The 22,427-nt window shown below is 38.1% G+C and overlaps 1 protein-coding gene across 7 annotated transcripts in view; it reads right to left on the bottom strand.

The window, feature by feature from the left end:
* Nucleotides 1-19,707, bottom strand: part of TAX1BP1 (Tax1 binding protein 1) — a 58,837-nt gene extending 39,130 nt beyond the window's left edge. For 2 of the 7 annotated variants that reach the window (XM_070729306.1, XM_070729310.1), the window contains exons 1-3: nucleotides 19,554-19,707; nucleotides 6,833-7,016; nucleotides 1,158-1,260 (exon numbers count right to left, since the gene is read on the bottom strand). In XM_070729306.1, coding sequence (XP_070585407.1) covers nucleotides 1,158-1,260; nucleotides 6,833-7,009 — 280 coding nt within the window. In that variant the 5' untranslated portion in view covers nucleotides 7,010-7,016; nucleotides 19,554-19,707. Of the gene's footprint in view, nucleotides 1-1,157; nucleotides 1,261-6,832; nucleotides 7,017-8,789; nucleotides 9,005-18,707; nucleotides 18,871-19,059; nucleotides 19,421-19,553 lie in introns of those variants that run through there. The other 5 variants (XM_070729309.1, XM_070729311.1, XM_070729313.1 and 2 more) reach the window with 4 other exon arrangements.
* Between the last annotated feature and the right edge of the window lie 2,720 nt (nucleotides 19,708-22,427).

Genomic DNA, 22,427 nt, shown 5'->3' with positions numbered 1-22,427 from the left:
AGATTTCAAACTTTTTCAGCCCATGGTTTTGTTTTTTTAAAATCATAGTAGATCAGAAGGCCAAACTCTAACAATAAAAAAATGAATAAAATGAAACTTGTGCTTGTTCTAATGTATTCATCTACATTTATATAAAGTTATTTTACTATATAAAAGAGTCCAATTAATCCATAACATTCTTCCAGTGACTTTAAGTGCAAAAAATAAAGTCTATGATAAATCTATTGATAGATTGATTGATTGAATTTACATGCCACTCCTCTCGGAGGACTCGGGGCGGCTTACAACATATAAAAATGACAAATACAATAGCAAATCCAATTAAACTATACAAACAATCTAAAATCCCCAGTTGTGTTAAAAATCAGTCATACCCATTCAAACAACAGCCATACAAACATTTTGTCAACCAGGGGGCTGAGACCTAATCACCCCAAGACTGGTGGAATAAATGAATCTTAAGACTCTTGCGAAAGGCAAGGAGGGTGGGGGCAGTGTGAATCTCCAGGGGGAACTGATTCCAGAGGGCCAGGGCTCCCACAGAGGAGGCTCTTCTAGGCCCCGCCAAGCAACATTGTCTAGACCCTAACAGCCTCCAAACACTGGCACATTACTTCCACTGCTTCAAGATGCAAAATTAACCCTTCCAATCTATAAAAATTAAAACTTGAATTTGACAATTGCCTGGAAGGCTAATATTATAATCAATGCCTGTCACAGAACCTATTAATTTGGAACAGATATACATGTGTTATAGTGGCATTTACAAATCAAAATGCCATTCCAGAAGATTCATGCAAAATATGAATAGATTCTATCAGTGGAAATTAATTTAACAAACTTTGCCTATTTATCCTAATCCTTTGGGAAGGGGGGAGATTTTCTATTTAAAAGCAGTCCTTTTTAAACTGCTTCAATTAGTGGCAGAAAATAATTCATGTGCTTATATTTAGCCCTGGTTTGAATATGATCAAATTATAGTTGTGCAATTCCAATTTTATATTTTCAATCAGTTATTCAAAGCACCTAATTAAAACTATTATATAATTTTAGTTTTAGCCTAACAAGCATTGTATGCTTCAATTATTTATAAGAAAAATATCAGGTTTTTTTAATATTAAATAAGATACTTTGCATGTTTGCTCCTAAATATTTACCTTGGAAAGATAATACACAATTAACTGTTGAACCTTCCACATAACTTTCAGGCATAGGTGACCAAAGAAATGTGTAATAATCTCTTGCAGTACTCCAGCCAACCTAAAGAAAAAATTAAGGAAATAATACATTGTTACAAAACCATGGTTTAATAGGCAGCTATAACTTTCCATATAGATATCTATGCATCAAATAAACATACTATGTTTCTCCTATAAGAAGACATGTCTTGATAATAAACCCAACAGGTTTTGAAATAAGCCCCCCCTCCCCAAATAAGTCCGCTTCTCCAATATGTACACGCATCCCCTGCTCCATCTGCCATCCAAATTGTGCCTGAACATCTTAACAGAGTTTGGCACCTCACCACTTCTCACAATTGCAAACAATTAACAACTTTTTCTTTACATTTCAAGGAATTTCCCTGCAAAGACTAGCCAAGAAAGAGAAGCGCTGAAGCTGCCAGACACTGATGTTTGGGCACAATTTGGCGGTGGCAGGTGAGGCAGGGTATAGGGAGGGGCAGGCTGCGAGACACAAATCTTACTAGTACAGTATCTGGCTTCTCTCTGCCACTACTCTCCCTCAGCCAGTGTTTGCAGGGAAACTCCAATGTAAAGTAAAACTTCTGAATGAGCTGCCGCATCCTGGGAAAATAACATAAGTAAACAATTGGCTCTCTTGCAGCAGTGCCTCTTCTCACTCTTCTTCTCCCAAGTGGCGGCTGTGTCGAGATCAGCAGTCCAGTTTTGGTGAGATGCACCACTGCCACTCAGGAGAAGAAGAGAGAGAGGAGGCACTGCGAGAGAGCCTATTCCTCATGTTATTCTCTTCCTCAGCATTGGCAAGGTGTTCAGCTCCCCAAATCTGGCCTGCCGATCTCAGCCAACGAGAGGGGGAGGGCCACTCCCTCTTCTTATCCTGAGCCTCCCTGAGCTTCTTTTCTCTTCTTTTTTTTGGGGGGGGGGGGATAATTTTTTTCTTGTTTTTCACACCTTAGAGATTCCAATTGACATATCTCAAATTAAAATAAAATACAATATAATATCAGATGCCAATTTCTTAGTCAAATTAATCAAATTTTTCTATTTATCCAATTTATTCTGGTATATATCATTCATCCTGTGCTAGCTTCTTTCCATATACTATCATCCCGATTTTGGGTATTGTTCTTTGCCTACATTTGCATTTAAAGTGCTATAGCAATCTAGGTTTCTCTTGGCTATTTGCTGTTTTTCATAACTATGCCATCGTACTTCAGTCCATTTTTAGCCTTCTTACTAAACTCATCCTGCTTTTATTTTTTTAAAAACCCTCATTTTATCATAGCTGCCCTTAACAAAAGAAATATCCAAATTTCCTTCTCTTTAAAACCCAGGAAGGAAAGAAAAAGGGAAAAAAAGAAACACTATTCATATCGTATCTTAATCTAATTACAGTATAACAATGTCAATATACATTATACATAGGAGGATGGGTTGTTAGAAATTTTAAAATATATTTCCTACTCAATTCATTTCTTTCGTTATCAAAATCAATATAAATCATATTGTTCCATTATTTTTGCGAAAAGTATCTTCCATTAGAAAAGCCGGTGTATTAATATTCTTCCCTAATCTAGATATCTTCCACTGCCGTTCTTAGTGTGATAGTCTTCCCTAATCTATAAATTCCACTACCAATCCCAGTGTAATTATCTTCCCTAATCTATGTGTCACTGTCATATCAGTGCAAGTCTTCCCTATTCTAATTACTTTCACTGTTAAATACAGTGCAATAATCTTCCCTAATCTATATATTTCCCTAAACTATATATTTTCCCTAATTCTATATATCTTCCACTATTGAACTCAATGATAATCTTCCCTAATCTATTCAATTTAGCTCTTCCTTGTTTCATCTGCCTTTCCCTATGATACCTAACATAACATAATACTAATTATTATCCCATATTGATCATACTCATGATATTGTATCTCTCTTCCCCTTTCTTTTCCCCCTTCCTCCTATTTTAATTATCACCATAACTCAGATAATCAATTTATAATTCAATCAGAAGAAAAAGAAAAAATAACAAAAGAAAAAAAAATCCAAAATAATAATCATTCAGAAATAATCATAACCATTTTCAATTATCTCATCCATATTAAACACAATAATTATAACTATTTTCAATTTTCTCATTCGTAAACCATTAAATTTTCTCCCCTTGTAAAGTTCTTCCATTTTAACATTTATATCTCTTGCTTATATATTTGAATATTTGTATAAAATATATATATATTCCAATAATAAACTCCAATGAGATTAAAATATTAATAATTCCAATTCATTATGTATACTCATTTCTTTTTATAATTTGTAACTTTATAAACAAAAATTAAAAAGAAGGGAAAAAACTCTATCCTCTTCCTCTTCTTTAGGGTACTGGTAACTTTTAGTATCTTCTGGATTTTCTTAAAATTAATTTTGAATTATATTGTCCAATGTATTTTCAATCAAATCAAGCAGCCCAATCAAAGCAAATCAAGTCAAATCAATTCAGTTCAGTCATTTTCATCTTAAATATTTTCTTCCTTCTATGCAATAGCTGATCTACCTTCTCATAGCCAGTCAATGTGGAAGACAAATGCCAAAATCTTTAAAAAAATAGCAAGCTGCTATGTTTCCTCTGGCCACATGATGGCGCCGGATAACATATTTTCCAGCTCTTTACTAACTATTTCCGGTTTTGGTGTCTTCATCTTCCAGTATTTTACCCTCTTTGTTTACATAAAAAAATAAAAATATAGCTTCCACAACAAGAATTCAAGGTTCCAGATTCCAAAAGGCAAGTTTAAAATAAAACCAATTACATAGCTAATAAAAAATTCAATGATGAGCAATTCGCTACTTTTCAAAGCTTTCACTGAAATGCCACCTTGCACAGATAGCTACTTTCTTCAATCTCCAGCTGTTTTAGCTCCGTCCAGCAACCAATCCCTTTCAGACACTCTCAGCTTACCACCAGCGACAGGAAATCCCTCCATTTCTCTGTAAGCAACTCCTCCAGCTCTTTCCAGATGTAACCATTCGGCTTCCATCCTGGCGTCGCGTTGCCTCTGCAGCTGTGTCGGCTCAGGCATGGCTGCCTGTCCAGCTTCACCACAGCTGGACATCGCTGCTACGGCCATCAGACCCCGCCCCTTCCTCTCTTCTTCTCTTGAGTGGCAGCTCTGCGTTCCCACTCGCCAAGCTTGAAAGGGGCTCCCAGAATCTGCCCTGCCAGGGAGTGCCAGATTCGGGGGAAGGGGCGTCAGCGGAGAAATGAGACGCAAAAAACGTTTCTCTTCCAAACTCCACCAGAAATGAATCTTCATGAGACTCATTGCGCCTGCTCAGCTTCTTGGAGTGAAAAATTTCTTGCATGCAGCATGCAGCCAAAAGCTTCCTTGTCCTGATGCTGCTTCTTAGGTGCACTCCTCTCCTCCACCATCTGAAAACTTTGTGTGCTGGCTGCTTCTGCTGCTACACCCGGCTAGAAGTTTGGCTATCAGCTCGAGTTTGGTCACCGGCAACTTCTGCTTGGCAGAGATGGCTGAGGTGCTGTGGGTGCTGCTGTTGCCCTCACTGCCTCTGCCTCCAGAGATCCAGTCAGCCTCTTGCAAGGCAAGTTCAGCTGCGTGCAAGAAGCATTGGCCATGGCTGAACTAGCTGAGCTGTGTCTGTCAGGACTGCCCAATGTCTCGCTGCCGGGCGCCTGGGAAGAGTAAGTGAGATCTGCGGGAGGAAGGTAGTGCAGGAAAGGGTCCTGTGAGGCTCCCTCACCCAGGAAGAGTCAGGCTCAATCACCATTCCGTCTGATGATTCCCAAGGCGGAAGACTTTCCAGACATGCCAGCAGGTGCTCTGGTCAATCAGCATTCAGGTGGGGGGGCTGCAAGGAGACTGGAGTAGAGAGGAGCAGGGGGAGAAGGGGAGGCCTCACCATGACCATCACCATAGAGTGGGAAGCATACTCGCAAAGCAGCTGCTGCCTTGGATGACATTTGGACGCCGCAGAACCGGAGTTTGGGGGACAGAAAAACTTCTGTGCAGCAAAAAGCAGAAGCAGCAGAAGTCTTTCTTTCTCTCCCCCAAATGGCTTACATACCCCAGCCACGGCAGCGGCCACTCTGTGAGTCTGCTTCCTGCTCTATGGTGACAGCTGGAGATGGAACTAAACAGACCAGTCGAGAGATGCCATAGAGCTGCAGGACTCTAGTAAGATGCATGTCTCGTGGCCTGATTCGCCTTCTGCACTCCGAAAATAATAAGACAACCTGATAATAAGGTCAAAAAAATATAAGATTATATTTTGGGTCTTATTCTGGAGGAAATACGGTATAAGGGTGAAAAGAAAATAGAAACCTATGTTCTAGACATAAAGTAATTAATTTCAGCATGCATTCAGCTGCTACCAAGAAAAGCCTAAACTGCAAAGACAACGAAAGTTAATAGCTGCAGTCATACTTGATTGCTTAAAACAACTTAGGGTATATAAGCAAAACTTTAATGTAGTGTGTATCACTGAAAATAATTTATGAAATTAATAATATGTAATCATTGTATCTTATTCTAGTTCACCACAAACTGGAATTCCATTAAGGTATCATGTGTTCAATATTTACTAAAACCTAAAAAGGTTTTGTTTTGTTTTATTTAAAAAATCCAACAATTCTAAAAGGGGTTTTCAAAATAATTTGGGACAATATTACTATCATATGGAACTTCATTCTAATATGACTTTAAGACAAAAGACCTTAAGGTTTATTACTTTTGAAAAAAATATTCCTAGAAATGTTTCAGCTATAAAGATGATACTTGATGAGGCAATAAAATATTATAATAGTTTATATTATAATAAAGTAAAGCATTTGTGATGTAGGCAAATAAAATCATTTTCGTTAATGAACAATTTAAACAATTAATCTCCCACTAATAATAATAATAATAATAATAATAATAATAATAATAATAATAATAGTAATAGTAATAGTAATAATAAAAATGTGTATTTATAGTGCCCTTTTAACAAAGGGCATAACAGCATGTTAGCAAAAGCACTTTTTAACAGAGCCAGCATATTGCCCCCAAAATCTGGGTCCTCATTTTATCCACCTCGGAAGGATGGAAGGCTGAGTCATCCTTGAGCCAGTGATGAGATCTGAACCACTGACCTACAGATCTACAGTCAGCTTTAGTGGCATGCAGTACTGCACTCTACCCACTATGCCACCCTGGCTCTTGTCTAATGCACCAAGAAACATTGTATATACATGCTTATTAACAAGGAGAGAAAGAGAGTGGTCCATTTTATAAAATCATCTCTTTTAGGATCATATAACAGGAGTTGATTAAATTGATTGGATAATTAACTTCCAAGGAGTTATAATTGGATAACTCCTTGGAAGCCGCCCAGAGTCCTCTGGGAGTTGGGCAGCATACAAAAACAATAAATCAATCAATAAGTAGATAATCAAGTAATAAATGAAACGTAATGAAACATGGCCTCAAAAAGATATAATCAATAAAATTACTCTCTAAGAATCAATAGTTTAAGATAAAAGACATTTTACATTTTCACTTGACCATTACTCAGTCATTCCTTTAAAAAAAAAAGTATTATATACTAAAATATTTCAGAGACTGCTTACCTTGAAAATACCAACCCAATCTTTTTGGTGAGGACGTATATAGGGTGTCAGAGTGTAATGGCATTCAAGGTACACATTAGGAAGATAACTTTTTGCTACATTTTGAAAGATAACATGTGCAAAATTTGAAGTCTGGAGGGTACTGTTTGAAGATGGAGCCTCTTGAAAAGATGACATAATTGCTCTGTAAAAAAAATGAAACTCTTTAATTGATGCAACAACATTTGAATGACAACATATAGATTAAAATATTTACAGTAGTCTACCTGCTTCCATTTTAAGATCCAGGCAGGAGGGTCAAATAGGTATCTCATTTTATATATTTGCTAATTTGTTGGCATTACATGCATAGCATGCTGACACGTTGAATATGTTGTCAGATATTTATCCTACCTATCTATTATAAACACTACTTCTGAACTTGCCCTTCAGTTTTATTTGTCCTGAATTAAAGTTTTACGCATGTTGTACATGAAAGAGATTATAAGATCATGATGGCAAACCTATGGCAGATGGAGCCATATCTGCCGACACGTGAGCAGTTCCGCTAACTCAGCTCATGCATATGTGTGGCAGCCAATTGACTTTTGGTTCACGCAGAGGCTCTGGGAGAGTGTTTTGGGCCTCGATGGGAGCAGGGAGGTAGTTTTTGCCTTCTTCAGGCTATAGCAGTGATGGCGAACCTATGGCACAGGTGCCACAGGTGGCACATGGAGCCATATCTGCTGACACACGAGCCGTTGCCCTAGCTCAACTCCAACGTGCATATGTGTGCCGGCCGGCTGATTTTTGGTTCGTACAAGGCTCTGGGAGGGCATTTTTGACTTCCAGAGAGCCTCTGGGGGGGGAGGTGTTTTTACTCTCCCGCGGATCCAGGGAAGCCTTTGGAGCCTGGGGAGGGCAAAATATGAGCCTACTGGGAAATAGGCCATTTCCGGCCTCTAGAGGGTCTCTGGGGGCAGCTGATTCGCCCTCCCCAGGCATTGAATTGTGGGTGTGAGCACTCACGCATGCACAATAGCGTGCATCCATGCTCTTTCGGCACCCAAGGGAAAAAAGATTCGCCATCACTTGGGCTAAAGGGAAGCTTCTGGAGCCTGGGAAAGGCAAAAAACAGGCCTATCAGGCCCACTAAAAGTCAGGAAACAGGCAGTTTCTGGTATCCGTAGGGGCAGGGAAGGCTGTTTTTGCCCTCTCCAGGCTCCAATAAAGCCTCTGGGCCTACTGGAAGTTGGGAAATGGGGGGGCAGACAAGGTCATAAGCACATACACGGAGCCAGGGCACCATGTGAGGGTCCTGCAGGTATGTGCAGAGTGCATGAAGTATATTGAATTATGGGTGTGGGCACATGCACGTACGCTTTTGGCACTTGAGGAAAAAAGGGTCAGCATGATATTGGGGGGGGGGTTTTCCAGTTGCACTGTATCACATTTTAAATCCCCCTACCCAGGTGCCATCGCTTCCTCCAGGCCTTTCTTTCTTCGTTTACTCTTACTTGATTTCCAACTTCATCATGTTTCTCACTTTTGTGTACAGGAAAACAACTTTACTGTAAAAAAAGTTCAATAAATTCCAACTTTTTGCAATAAGTTTTTTTTAACAGTAGTCCCACAAACCTGTCTCCCTGTGCACAACAGCGAGAAACACAACAGAGCTGGAAATCAAGTACTGGTAGGCAAAGGCTTGAAGGAAGCAAGGGCACCTCGGTAGTGGTAGTTGGGGCAAGCTTTTCTGCCCAAAAAATCTTCATTTCTGATGGCCGATGCTGAAGGCTTCTTCCTAGAGCTGCTGGGAAGAAGCCAGTCAGTGGAGAAGCTGGGAATACCATTTCTCCCACACACTACTCCTCCACACCTGCCATCTCCCTCAATAAAGGGTACAGGTGGCTAAGCCAGAGGCAAGAAGATCTGCCATTCCTCAGAAAGGGAGGTGAAGATATGGCAAGAGGAACCTTACCTAGGTCCACGAGACTCGCTTCTCTCCCGCTACCCGCTACCCCTTGATAAAGGGGACGGATAGTTAAGTGAGGGGCGAATGCCAGCTGTGCCAGTAAGACAAAGCATACAGTGGTACTGACGTTCACTTGTGCAATGTCATAATAAACCTTGCAGAGTCCAGCTTCAAGCGGCGGTGACATAACAAGTCTCAGAAAGACTCATTTTTGACAAAGTCTAGAGGAGAGAGAAAAAGACTTGTTTGCCCGCACACAACAAAAGTAGCAGAAGCAGTAGAAATCCTTCTTTCTCGCCTTCAAACTCCACCAGAAATGAGTCTTTTTGAGACTTGTCTCACCGCTGCAGCCTCTTGGAGCAGGACTCTGCAAGGTGTGGTATGGCGGTGGCAGCAGCAGATGCTTTTCACAAAGACTCATTTCCGGCAGAGTTTGCGGGAGAGAAAGAAAGACGTGCAGCTAAAAGCAGAAACAGAGTCTTGCTCCAAGAGACGGTGGGACACATCAGGACAGGGCCGTCAGGACAGCGCCAGCCCACTGTTTGTCAGTATACCACTTTCCTGGCCAGGTCTGGGCATAAGTGGCAACATTAACAACACATCCAGTAGCAGTTGCATAGCTGCAGAGCCTGGGAAGCATGGCTGGAAGCACATGCACAGCTGCAGGAACGAACAACTGACAAGTGACTATGTTGTCCTGCTGCAGGAAGTCCCATCACCGCTGTCGCCTCTCTGTTCTTTGTGCCAGCCACACACCTCATTACCTGCCGATGCTGCTTGTGAGGGGGTTGTAGGAGGGCAACAACCTAGCAGCAAGACCATTACCTCCGCCTTTGTGCAAGGAGGAACAGGAGCACTGCCAGAGCCCTGCAAAATGACCTCTAGCAGGCCACAAATGTGCATGTGTCTGCACAAACAGTATGAAGGCCCGACATCCACAGGTGGGGGTTGTGCTCACAGCCCAACACCATGCAGGACTCTTGGCATTTGTCACAGAACACCAGGATTGGCAAATTCGCCACTGGCACCCTGTGTGCTTCACAGATGTTCACACTGAGTTCACACTGAGCACATGTGACAGACATGACAGAGTGTCAGAGTGTTTAACTTTATTAAAATTAAATAAAATAAAATTATAGTCCTCTATGATTGAGTTCTCCAACAATTAAAATATTAGCACAAAACCTGTAATTTTAATACAGGGGAGATGCCTTCGTAAATATTAATAGTTTCATAATGCATTTTTCAATTATTCAAAAATTATATAAGAGCTGGTTTCAGACTCCATTTTTCATTTTCAATCTCATTTTTTGCCTTTTAATTTCCTTTGCACGGAATTCATGCCCAATATTTGTGATCCCTTCTAATATTTCATGCCTTTGAGGAAATAAATTCCATAAAACATTTTGAAAGAAAGTGTTTGTTACATATTTGCATAAAATAATATTTGTAGGTTAGGATTGGAATAAGAGGTCCTTAATATCTTCTGAGCTCGGTTGTTTTCTTGAAAACATTTCAAAACTCAAACAAGGTAACATCATGAGTGCTAGCAGGGACTGGCGTCTGCTCTTATTTTATATTCTAGTAGCTTGCTTTTGTTAAATACTTGTTAAAAGAAAATACAGCACAGGATGTTACATGTATGGCTTGTGAGCATTATTTTTCTGATTATTAGAAGTTTAGCCACCCCAAATTTCAGGATGGAAAATCTTAGCCATTATTTTGCATTTGGGACTGAGTGAAATTTTTAATAATAAAATATTGCTACATTTCTACGGTTTAGCAACAATTTGAAACATGATAATATACTATTACATTTATTTAAAGCAACTAGAAAGTTATAATTTTGTCCCTGAGTCATTCTTTAGGAGAACACTATAAAGCAGGGGTGTCAAACTCAAAGCCCAGGGGCTACATCCAGCCCACAGGGTGCTTAGATCTGACCCACAAGACTGTCCTGGAAACAGCAAAGGACCAGCCATGGTGCCTCTGCAGCAAAAACAGAGTTCCAAAGGGCTATGTGCAGCACTCCCAGGCCCTGTTTTCAGCTGCAACGGCTTCTAGCAGCCCTCTGCCAGCAGGAGGGCTGCAAGAGGCCATTGTAGCTGAAAATGGAGGCCAGGGGGCAGGTGCAGCCCACAAAGTTGCTTTTGAATGGCAGAGGGCTGTAGGAGGCCATCTTGGCCAAAAATGGAGCTCAGGAGCCCATTTTCACTGGCAAAGTGCTTGGGTCACCACAGTGACCCCTGACAAAAGTGATTGCAAGCTGCCCATGTCCACTCTGGCTACATCCACGCCAGCATCCAAAGTCAAACACAACCCCGATGCAATGAAATCAAGTTTGACACCCCTACTATAAAGCAAAAGCATTTAGACTTACAGTATACAGTGATCCCTCGAGTTTCGCGATCTCGATCTTCGCGAAACGCTATATCGCGATTTTTAAAAAAATATTAATTAAAAAAAAAACCACTTCCGGGTTTGGCTTCGGGAGTCAGCTGGGAAGCGGCGCGGCTGTTTTAAAAGGTCGCAGCCGGCCTGGGGGGCTTCCCAGCACCCCCCCGAACCCCCAACCAGGGTTCGGGGGGTGCTGGGAAGCCCCCCAGGCTGGCTGCGACCTTTTAAAACAGCCACGCCGCTTCCCAGCTGAGTCCTGAAGCCAAACCCGGAAGTTCGGCGGCCGGACAAGCGGCGGGCGGACAAGCGGCGGGCGCGGCAGCAGCGAGGAGCCGAAGATCGGGGTTTCCCCTTTGTGGCGCTGCCGAGCAGATCAGCTGCTGGGCGGCGGAAGGAACCTTCCCTGGGCCAGTTGCGGAAGTAAAAACACCATCTGCGCATGCACGGCCATGGAAAAAAGGGCGCGCATGCGCAGATGGTGTTTTTACTTCCGCACCACTATATTGCGAAAAATCGAGTATCGCGAGGGGTCTTGGAACGTAACCCTCGCAATACTCGAGGGATCACTGTATACCACTTCACAGGGCTGTACAGCACTCTGTAAGCGGTCTACAGAGTCAGCATATTGCTCCCAACAATCTGGGTCCTTATTTTACGATCCTAGAAGGATGAAAGGCTGAGTCAGCCTTGAGCCTGGTGAGATTCGATCTGCCAAATTGCAGGCAGTCGGCAGTCAACAGAAATAGCTTGCAGTACTGCATTTTAACCACAGCACCACTGCAGCTCATAGAGGGTTAAATTATTAAAATTTTAAAATGTACAGAGAAAGGATCAATGTGTAGTTTAAGCAACATATCATTCTTTAAAAGTGCTAGTAAACATGACAGAATGATCAATACATATATGTGATTATGTTTTTGCACTCATTCCCAAACAAATAAAGTTAGCATTTACAGAATGACATTGAACATTATCACAAGACATTTGTTAAACAATAATTCAAAGCAAACAATGAAATAAAGCCAAGAATCTCAGTTGCTGTTACTGAGCTTTGCAGTGGGTTTGTTACAATTATATGAGTCCTTTTTAACCCTGCTGTTCTGTTCGAAAAAAGTTCCTAATGTTATGTTCCCGGGTCACCCTGACCCGGACCGAAAACTCTTCATTTGCAGTGCTTATGTTTGGTCTTTTTGAAAGCTTTTTTCACCTGGAAACATGTTTGAACATTTCTGCACACAATGGAATGAAAATTGAACTGAAAAAATTAATCCTTATTGGTTTATTTTGCACATAAATGTGCCTCCCCCCCCGTTTTTGTGAAAGTTTTTTCAATTTATGGATAGTTTTGCTTGCAAAATCCATTCTATTTTACTAAAGTTGGTGTGGGATTGGTAGCTTGAACATTTCTGCACACAATGATATGAAAATTGAACTGAGAAAATTAATCCTTATTGGTTTATTTTGCTCATAAATGGGCCCCCATGCTTATACTCAAATAGGCTTATACTCGAGTAGGCTTATACTCGAGTATAAAATGATATGGTCTTATATTCAAAAATAAACCAATAAGAATCATTTTTTTTCAGTTCATTTCTATTTTTCTTATGTTTAGGATTGTTCAATTTAGTATATCAAAACTTTTGAGTTTATTGATAATTTTGCCTGCAAAATGCATTCTATTTTACTATTCTATTTTGGTGTGGGATTGGTAGCTTGAACCTTTCTGAACATAATGATATGAAAATTAAACTGAAAAAATGATCCTTATTGGTTTATTTTGCTCATAAATGGGCCCCCATGCTTATACTCAAATAGGCTTATACTCGAGTAGGCTTATACTCGAGTATAAAACAATAAACCAATAAGAGTCATTTTTTTCAGTTCATTTATATTTTTCTTATGTTCAGGATTGTTCAATTTAGTATATCAAACCTTTTGGGGGAAAATTCCTTAGGGATTTGTAGCCTTAAAAAATATAAATTGACACGAAATTCAAAAAGGATGGGGGGAGGGGCTTTTTGATCAAAATAAAAATATAAGTCTCAATTTTTCCAGTTCAATTTTCATATCATTATGTTCATAAATGTTCAAACTAGTTTTCCAGTGGAAAAAGTTTTCAAAAAGACCAAATTCAAGTACCTAAAAAAAATCATTTTGATCCGGGTCTATATGACCCGAACAGAGTAAATGTGACTTTTTTTTTGCCAAGAAAAAATTTTTTCCCCCACCCCCACAAATATTTTTTTGATGATCAGCATTGTTAAATTGAGTAAATGAATGCGTAAGATTTTAAAGAATATTTCGGATTTGGAGCATAAAAAAATAAAAAGTGAAAATTGTTGCAAGCAGCCAGGGGGGGGGGGGGGAGGCCTTATTTCTGATGTTAAAAAAACAGTAAGAATCATTTTTTTCAGTTCCTTTATATTTTTCTTATATTCAGAAATGTTCAAGGTACCATTCCCACACCAACTCCAGTAAAATAGACTGCATTTTGCAAGCAAAACTATCCATAAATTGAAAAAACTTTCACAAAAATGGGGGGGGAGGCACATTTATGGGCAAAATAAACCAATAAGGATTAATTTTTTCAGTTCAATTTTCATTCCATTGTGTGAAGAAATGTTCAGACTACTTTCCAAGTGAAAAAAGCTTTCAAAAAGACCAAACATAAGCACTGCAAATGAAGAGTTTTCGGTCCGGGTCAGGGTGACCCGGGAACATAACATTAGGGAGGTTTTTTTTTTCAGCAAGAAAGAAACCTCCCACCCCCCAAAAAAAATTCTCATAGAGAGAACCCCTGAAATGATGAAAAGTCATGAAATTTCAAGTTTCAGATATGCAGGGAAAATTTTTTACAGGGTCTCAAACCTTGATTTCGGGTCTCACAGACCCGAACAGAACAGCAGGGTTAATCAAGATAGTAAACATTCAAATAAATTCTGAAGTGTTCAAAAGAACCAACTAAATAATTGATATAACTGGCTAACAGAATATGTGCTTGGGTAAATTAAATAGGCTTAAGAGGAAATTAAAAATTTATGGAATCTAGATTTATCAATAGATATAGTAGTTATGAATATTATGAGAACTCTGTTCAGAGACATGTTCTAAATACCAGTGATAGGGAGAAAGTACAACAGTGGAAGATAAGAATGTTATGAAATTGATATGAAATTGGTTTTTGGGACACAGTTTTAATATTTTTATAATTTTATATTATGTTACATATCATTCTCAGAGTCTTTTGACAAGAACATAAATCTCATGAGATAATGAACATTACATATAGCTTCAGCTGTGCAGAATATATATTCAGTTGTGCAGAATACATATACTGTATACTCTGCAAGTTAAAATCCCAGTGAGGGTATGGCTAGCTGATGAGAGCATAAGCTCGAAATAGATCTATACTAATCCCCCTTCCTTTTAATTATCATTATCATTAGGGAGTTTCCAATTTCGGGTGATGCCATTTGGCCTGACAATAAATATGACACAACCCACCCACACACATATATGTTTTCTGTCGAATTCTGTGTGATTTGGATGCAAGCCTGCAGCCTAGAAATTAATATTCTGCCCTGCCGGCAGAAGCCTACTGGTTCAAATCCCAGCAAGGGTATGTCTAGCTGAAGAAAGCAAAAGAGCTCTAAATAGATCTATACTAATCTCCCTACCTTTTCACATGAATAAAAATATGTTACACACACACATACACAAACACTCTCTAAAGTAATTATTAGTTAATAAATTAAAGACTTTTACTTCACCAAGTATATAAAAGACCTTGACAGAAAACCCTCTACCTCATTTTTAATGTGACACCTAACTATCAAAAACAGTTACAATTTTTTTCTGGAAATTTTGGATATACCATAGCAATCTCTTCTATTGATAAGATATGGAAAACTCAGACAAAATAGCTTCAATTATACTGTGTTCTGCACCAAAACTTTCATGGTAAGAATATCATTGCCTGCATTTTTGAAATATTGGCGTTACTAGTATCTCAGCTATTTAAGGGACATTAATAACTTCCAATAAAATTGTATGCACATTATTTTCAGATATACATTTTGGGAAATTCTGTAATGTTCTGTAATGTTTTTCTTCAGATCACACTAAGCCATTCTAAGGTACAGTGCACACCTTAGAAACCACAGGAGAGTTGCAGGGATCAACTTTCCACATTATCAACAACACATTAACACATTGCATAATATTTACTATTTTGTTCTCATCTGCAACTGTTCAACTCTGCCAACAGTTTGTACTTTTAAACTGTTGGCACTGAAACACATATCCACCAACCTATTCATAACTTACAATAATGTTTTTTCAGCTTCCAGCTTAAGGCCTTTCTTGTACCCAAGACATGTTCACCAATACAGAGAATGTACCAACAAGCAGGTCTTATAGACAATTATATAAATTTACAATAAATTATCCGATTGCTGCCATTTTTCTTCTAAATACTTTCTTATTCATTTTATGCATGACCTTTAAACATTTCTTTGCACCATAACATTTCCTCTGGAAACAAAAATAAAAAGTACTGTATTGTAATTGGTCTCAAGCCCGTTTTTTAAAACTATGCAATAGCCACATTAAACATACTTTACATGTAAAAGAAATCCTAACAAACTAGTACTATTGAATATTAGGTCTGTGCCACAAAAGGGACAAAGTGCACATGGGCATGACATAGCGTATGCCAGTCATTCCTTAAACAAGCTGTGCTTTCTCCATGGACTGAGAACCAAAATCCAGATTTTTACATATTTACAATACACACAATTGCTAAAAATGCCAAAATATGAGCAGAAATGCACATTTCTATTGACACAGATCTAATTTATCCATAACCACCACTTAAATATATGCTTCCATGAAAATATATCATTTCTGTTTCTCCTCCATACTTTGCATTCTATAAATGCAGCTTCTCGATAAATCACTCTTTTGTCTTTCAGATCATTTAATATTATGATGCCTCGTTTTCTAAATTTATCCAGCAGCAAGAGTTTTGTTGCACTGAAAAGCACTCAAAGTCTGGTCTTAATCTACTTATTCCTGGTATTATAGATCCTAGGATTAGACCAATGCAGCACATCAAGTCCCAATGTTCCTGAAAGAAGATTCGGCTAAGTTGAAAACTTGCTTGGCAGTATATTACAAGCCACCATCTATATAATGACAGTCCCCTTTTTATGCATATTAAATAAGCCAGTGTTTCAATAAAATAAGAAATTGGTCTCTCCATTGATATTGATACATTGAATTTAGTTGAAATATATTGTTGCTAATCTTTTAACTTTGTTTTCTACTCACCTTTATTATTTTTGCAATTAACTCATGGCATTGAACATACCCTAGAAATTCTAAGGACATACGGTAATATAAAAATTAAAATATCAAAATAAGTCACTAATGTTCTCTTTAACAATTATTGCTATTATGGTATTATGGCCTCTTAGATTATATTTCTGCATATTAACCTTAGCATTAAACCACTTACTTTGCATTCCGGTCCATTAATTACAATTGTCTTGTTTCTCTTGCATATCAAGTGAAAAAATAATTCGCATATTCTAAAGGAGGTTATGATGAAATCTTACATTCAAATTGTTTAATAAAGAGTTCCAAAATACCCATTAGAGTTTAATGGAAGGAAAAACAAACTAGATAAGTTTCTTACTTTCCTTTTATCAAGAGACTCTTTTATTATAAAGTGCATTATAACACTTCAAAGTATTTAACACAAAACCAATATCTATTTTTGTTTCTCTGTTCATATGCTTCAATTGCTTTCTTCTCATATAGCTCTCTAAAGTAAGTGCATAATAGAAGTAATTCTGCAATGTAATTAATTTTGCAAGGTCTTCTATTACCTTTAGACTGGAGGCTAACAATAGGCTTCAGCAAGAATCATACTTTATTTTTATTCTCTAGAGTGCTAACTTGGCATTCTGTCTCAAGATGATTTTGGCAATCATGCAAAAGTTGCAAATTAAATTAGAAACTATAATGGATTGAAATATTATTCAGATAAGGGCTATGTTTCTATTTCAAGATTTAATATGCAATGCTGGTTTAGAGGTTTAGCAATGTAATCTTATAATTCATTAAAAATACATTAAGATGTTATTTCCAGATAAGATTCAGAATTGCAATATAAATTATAAATGGTTTGAGTTCATAATATCTGAACATTGGATATTGAGAAATATTATTTCTAAAACTATATATATTCTGTATTGCTGTGATTGTTTCCTTAGTTTAATTTTTTTCCCCAAATATCTTTATCTTTCCTTTTAAACTCTATGATTAGCTGTCTTGCATTTATTCATCAATACTTTGCATTATTCTATCTTCCTTTAATCAGGCAAATAAAAGACATAATTAAGCAGCTCTTTTATCTAATGTTATAGATTTGGGGGGGTTTCATATTAAAATCACCATCATAAATTTGATTATGAGGTAATTTTTTAACACTATGTGTTTGGTTTATTGTTCAGTTACAAAATTTGTAATTCTATTCATCCATATTCAGAAAATCCATTACAATATGCTTAGTAAAACTGAGTTGATCATCTGTGGAGAACTCTGATATTTCACCAAACTCTGTCTTATGAAAGTTCTAATCTTATGTTCTTTGCTCATAATAAATTAAGTGGAAATAGCCTTTAATATTTTCATATAAAAGAACACTTTTGGTATTCAGAAATTTCAAAATAACTTGAGAAAATATTAAAGAATTGCATTCAACATTTTGCTGGAAACTATATCAAGGAAAAAAAGAATAAAACTAATAAACTAAAAATAATAGAGGTCATAGCTAGTAAAGATGAATTCAAGAGTATATATATATATATATGTATGTATGTATGTATGTATGTATGTATGTATGTATGTGAGAAATATTTTTAATAGGTGATACTCACCAAGAGTTGGTGATTAGTAAGTCCTTGTCTATATAACTGTTGGACATAAGTTACAATTCTACCTGTCTATTAAGAATTATGGTTTATTACAGCCATGGCCTTCAAAAAAGCAGCATGACCAGCAATAGAAACTACTTTTTATACATTCTATATCCAGAAACCATCATTCCATTAACTACAACTTTGAACTGTTTATGAAATGTATATATACACATGCTCAATCTTATATTTACATAAGAAAAAAAGAAAATTTTACACATGCTCAATCTAACTTTCTTTTTTATTATACACATGCTCAATCTTATTTTCTTTTTTCTTATGTAACTATAAGATTGAGCAAGATTGAGCATGAAATGTACAGTATACATTTCATACTAATATAACACCAAGTTTTGTTTTCCATTGAAAACTGCAATATTGAGCAGAAAATTTTCAGTCCCCTTGAAAATTAACAAGCTTTATATATTTTTACATTTATTAGTTAATAACTATATGAGAACTATAAAAGTGATTTAAATGAGAAATAATATATTTCCATGCAATAATCATTTACAAACCACGTGATTCTTGTTTGTGTGATTACCTTTTATCTGTTGTTTACAACTGAAGGCTTATGTTGATGTTGCCACCAGCTGCTTGCCAAAACAAGCTGCGGTGAAGAATAAAACCTATGTCTTTAGGGTATTATATACAATTAGCAGGTTTGAAAGGCGAAGCTGAACTTATCACTTTGCACTAGTTTTGTCATTGGTTGCTACAAACAAGTGGAAAGAATCACTTAATAAATCTACTTTGCCCTTTCTCCCACTCCCAAGTAAACTCAGCTGTGGTCACAATGCCACAATGCCCAAACAAATAAACAGGCTATGATTAAACAAGACGGAATGGCGATCGGGTTTGGCCGATTCTTCCCTCAACGCAACCGAAATACAAACCGTCTCGCTGTCAGGAACAGAATCTGGCGCGATTCCAAGCCAGGGGAAGAGTTGCCGAGTCCTTTCGCCACTCCACACAGCCTAAACTCCCATGTCGCTTAATCCGCAAATCGTTGCTTTCTACTGTACGTGACCTTTCTCCAATTTAACCTCTCCGAGCCAGCGCTCCGCTTCAAAACTCCCAAGTTACGCAGTTTACGTAATTCCTCACAAATCCAGATTAGCTTGATCACCCGCTTCCCTTTCGCCAGGTTTAGTTCGGGATCCGGTTTCCCTCCAACCTCGCGACCTTCTCCGCCCCCCTCAAGGCTACATACACGCGTACTGTCTGTTCCCTTCTCAGTTACCTAAGTTTCGCATCTAAAACCCCTCCGCGGGCCGAGTGTTTACGTTCACGCCCCCCCCTGCTTCTCTACACTGTGGTGGGGACCACTAGCGTATCACACGCGATCAAAATAGCACGCATAGCACCATTGAAAACCTCTACAACTTACCTTCCGATCAACACAGGTTTAAGAAAGAACCTCTCACCAAGGAGGATATCGGAGATTCTAGTACCCGTACAAGCCCTCAACCGCCATTACGCCTCACAGACCGACCTACACGAGTCACTTCCGCCCCCTCAGCCCGCCTCTTCTCCGCAGATTCAATGCGCGTAAAAGGCCTGCAGTGACTCCGCCTATCTGGGCATTCCGACTTTGACGTTTCTGGTGTGTGGAATCGAAATAGAATCTGCTCGTTGTGTATTTCTCGGAATTGAGCCTTCGGATCCCTTAGGCAAGATCTGTAGTTCCTGCTATGACGAACCCACTCAGAGATCACGAAACCCCGAACGAGCTTTGGAATATTTATTTTATTTATTTATTTATTCTTTGTCCAATATACAATACATATGGAAGAGAATAGACATTAAGTAATATATATGACGATAGAAAGTAAAAAGAAGAGAAGTAGATGAGACGGAGAGAGTATATATGATATAAGAGATAAGGAGAGAATAGATATAGATATAGATATAGATAAATAGATATAGATAAGGAGAGAATATATATGACATATGAGATAAGGACCGTATAAATAATAAAGTAAAACACCAAATAGACATACTCCGTTTAAGGGGGGTATTCCTTAAACGCTCATTCCTATCAAGGAAGCCCAATTCTTATTCAGTATTTTTTAAATTATTATTTGTGGACAAGAAAGCCCAGAGTTGCGTGAAAGGGGTTAATTAAGGATCTTATATTTTGAAACAAAGTAACGAAGTTTATTTGTTTCAAAACTATAATAGCCTTTTTAATAATTGAAGGTTGACTTAAACTGAGGGGGGAAATAGCTTACTTGCATTTTTTTCCAGTGCCTAGTGGATATTTGAAATATTTTATATTTTAGCGATGCAAACCTACATGTGTTCCATTATACAGTTTGGATAGAAACTGGGTGGCCATTATCTACCTTTTAATACAATTGAAACATTTTAGAGGCATATTTAATATGGCCCGGTTTTAAGGGTTATTATAGCTTCCAGGCTTATCTTGAAAAAAGAGAAAAGGTGTTTCTCAATTTCTCCCTTTGAGAAATGTAATAGTCTGTCTTTTTAAATATTTCTCACAATATTTTCATTCTTCTAGGAGAGGGGTGGGTGCTAATTTTCTACCGTACCTCACATAAGTTAGTTCCAAGCCATACAAGTGACAACCAATACCCAGAATTGCACCTAGAAATATTCTGGCAACAGTGGTGGGTCACTCCAGATCGCACTAGTTCCTCAAACTAGTAGCAGCGGCAATGGGAGGCTCCGTCCACCCACCTGGACGTAATCAAAAATGCTTTGCATGTGCACTCCCATTCCCAAACTGGTAGCAAAGGTAAGTGAAACCCACTAATGGCTCACAACCGATGCAGCTCACACAGTAGGGATGTTACATGTGCCCTATATCTACGGAAGAACTATTTATTATCCATGCATTCTGCATCAGTTGAAGTTTCAAAATACAGTACTCTTTAGAGGTAGTGCTGTGTAGCCACGTTGCAATAGTCTATTACAAGGCCATGACTCACTTTTAATAAAGCTTTATATTCCAGGAATGACCACAACTAGAGGTGTGCAAAAGCTCTCGCCATGGCTGCCACCTGCTCTTCAAGCAGGAACCATGAGTCTACGAAGACAGATTCTGCTGTGGCCTGTCTGGGGTAATGCAATTCCATGCAGAACTAAAGAAAGATATTGGATGACGTCTGCATATTGATGATATCTCAGCGCAAACTGATAGATCATCTCACCCAAGAGTCTCATTTAAAATGTTATATAGAAAGGGTGGAGGGACAAGGGAGGGGCGAGGGAAGTTGTTCACCCTCCCACTGTTTTTTTTAACCCACTGATGTATTCTGTTCTGTTTAGAAAAGGAAATCAAATCACCTTTCAAACAACTTAATTGGGCACAGGTTGTTTAGTATGAAAGCAAAAATAATTGATAACATGTTTCAGGAAATCATATAGGAATCTTAAACACTAGGTAGAGTAAATGTGTTTAATCTACAATACACATAAGAAATTACATTTTCTGAAAATAAAATATTCTTGTTTTTGGAACTGCTTTTTATTTTTCTGGGAATTCATATTTTAAGTTCTGCATTGCTACATTTTCTATAACAAATTATACCTTAGCAACTCTGTATTTGCATGAAAGCACTCATAAAGACGGGCTACAAGAATGGTGGAAGGTCTTAAGCATAAAACTTATCAGGAAAGACTTAATGAACTCAATCTGTATAGTCTGGAGGAGAGAAGGAAAAGGGGGGACATGATCGAAACATTTAAATATGTTAAAGGGTTAAATAAGGTTCAGGAGGGAAGTGTTTTTAATAGGAAAGTGAACACAAGAACAAGGGGACACAATCTGAAGTTAGTTGGGGGAAAGATCAAAAGCAATGTGAGAAAATATTATTTCACTGAAAGAGTAGTAGATCCTTGGAACAAACTTCCAGCAGACGTGGTTGGTAAATCCACAGTAACTGAATTTAAACATGCCTGGGATAAACATATATCCATCCTAAGATAAAACACAGGAAATAGTATAAGGGCAGACTAGATGGACCATGAGGTCTTTTTCTGCTGTCAGTCTTCTATGTTTCTATGTTTCTATAAATTGCTGCCCTGAGTTGGTTGAGAAGGGTGGCATAGAAGTCTAATTAATAAATAAATAAATACTCAAAAGAAAAAAATGCTGATTTTAGGTACATTTAATAACAACAGAGTTGGAAGGGACCTTGGAAGTCTTCTAGTCCAACTCTCTGCTTAGGCAAGAAACCCTACACTACGTCAGACAGATGGTTATCCAACATCTTTAAAACTTCCAGTGTTGGAGCAT

The sequence above is a fragment of the Erythrolamprus reginae genome, chromosome Z (genome assembly GCF_031021105.1).
Source record: "Erythrolamprus reginae isolate rEryReg1 chromosome Z, rEryReg1.hap1, whole genome shotgun sequence".
In the NCBI taxonomy this organism is placed as follows: Eukaryota; Metazoa; Chordata; class Lepidosauria; order Squamata; family Dipsadidae; genus Erythrolamprus; species Erythrolamprus reginae.
The sequence above is the reverse complement of the archived record's forward strand: the minus strand, read 5'-3'. Positions and strand labels throughout refer to the sequence as shown.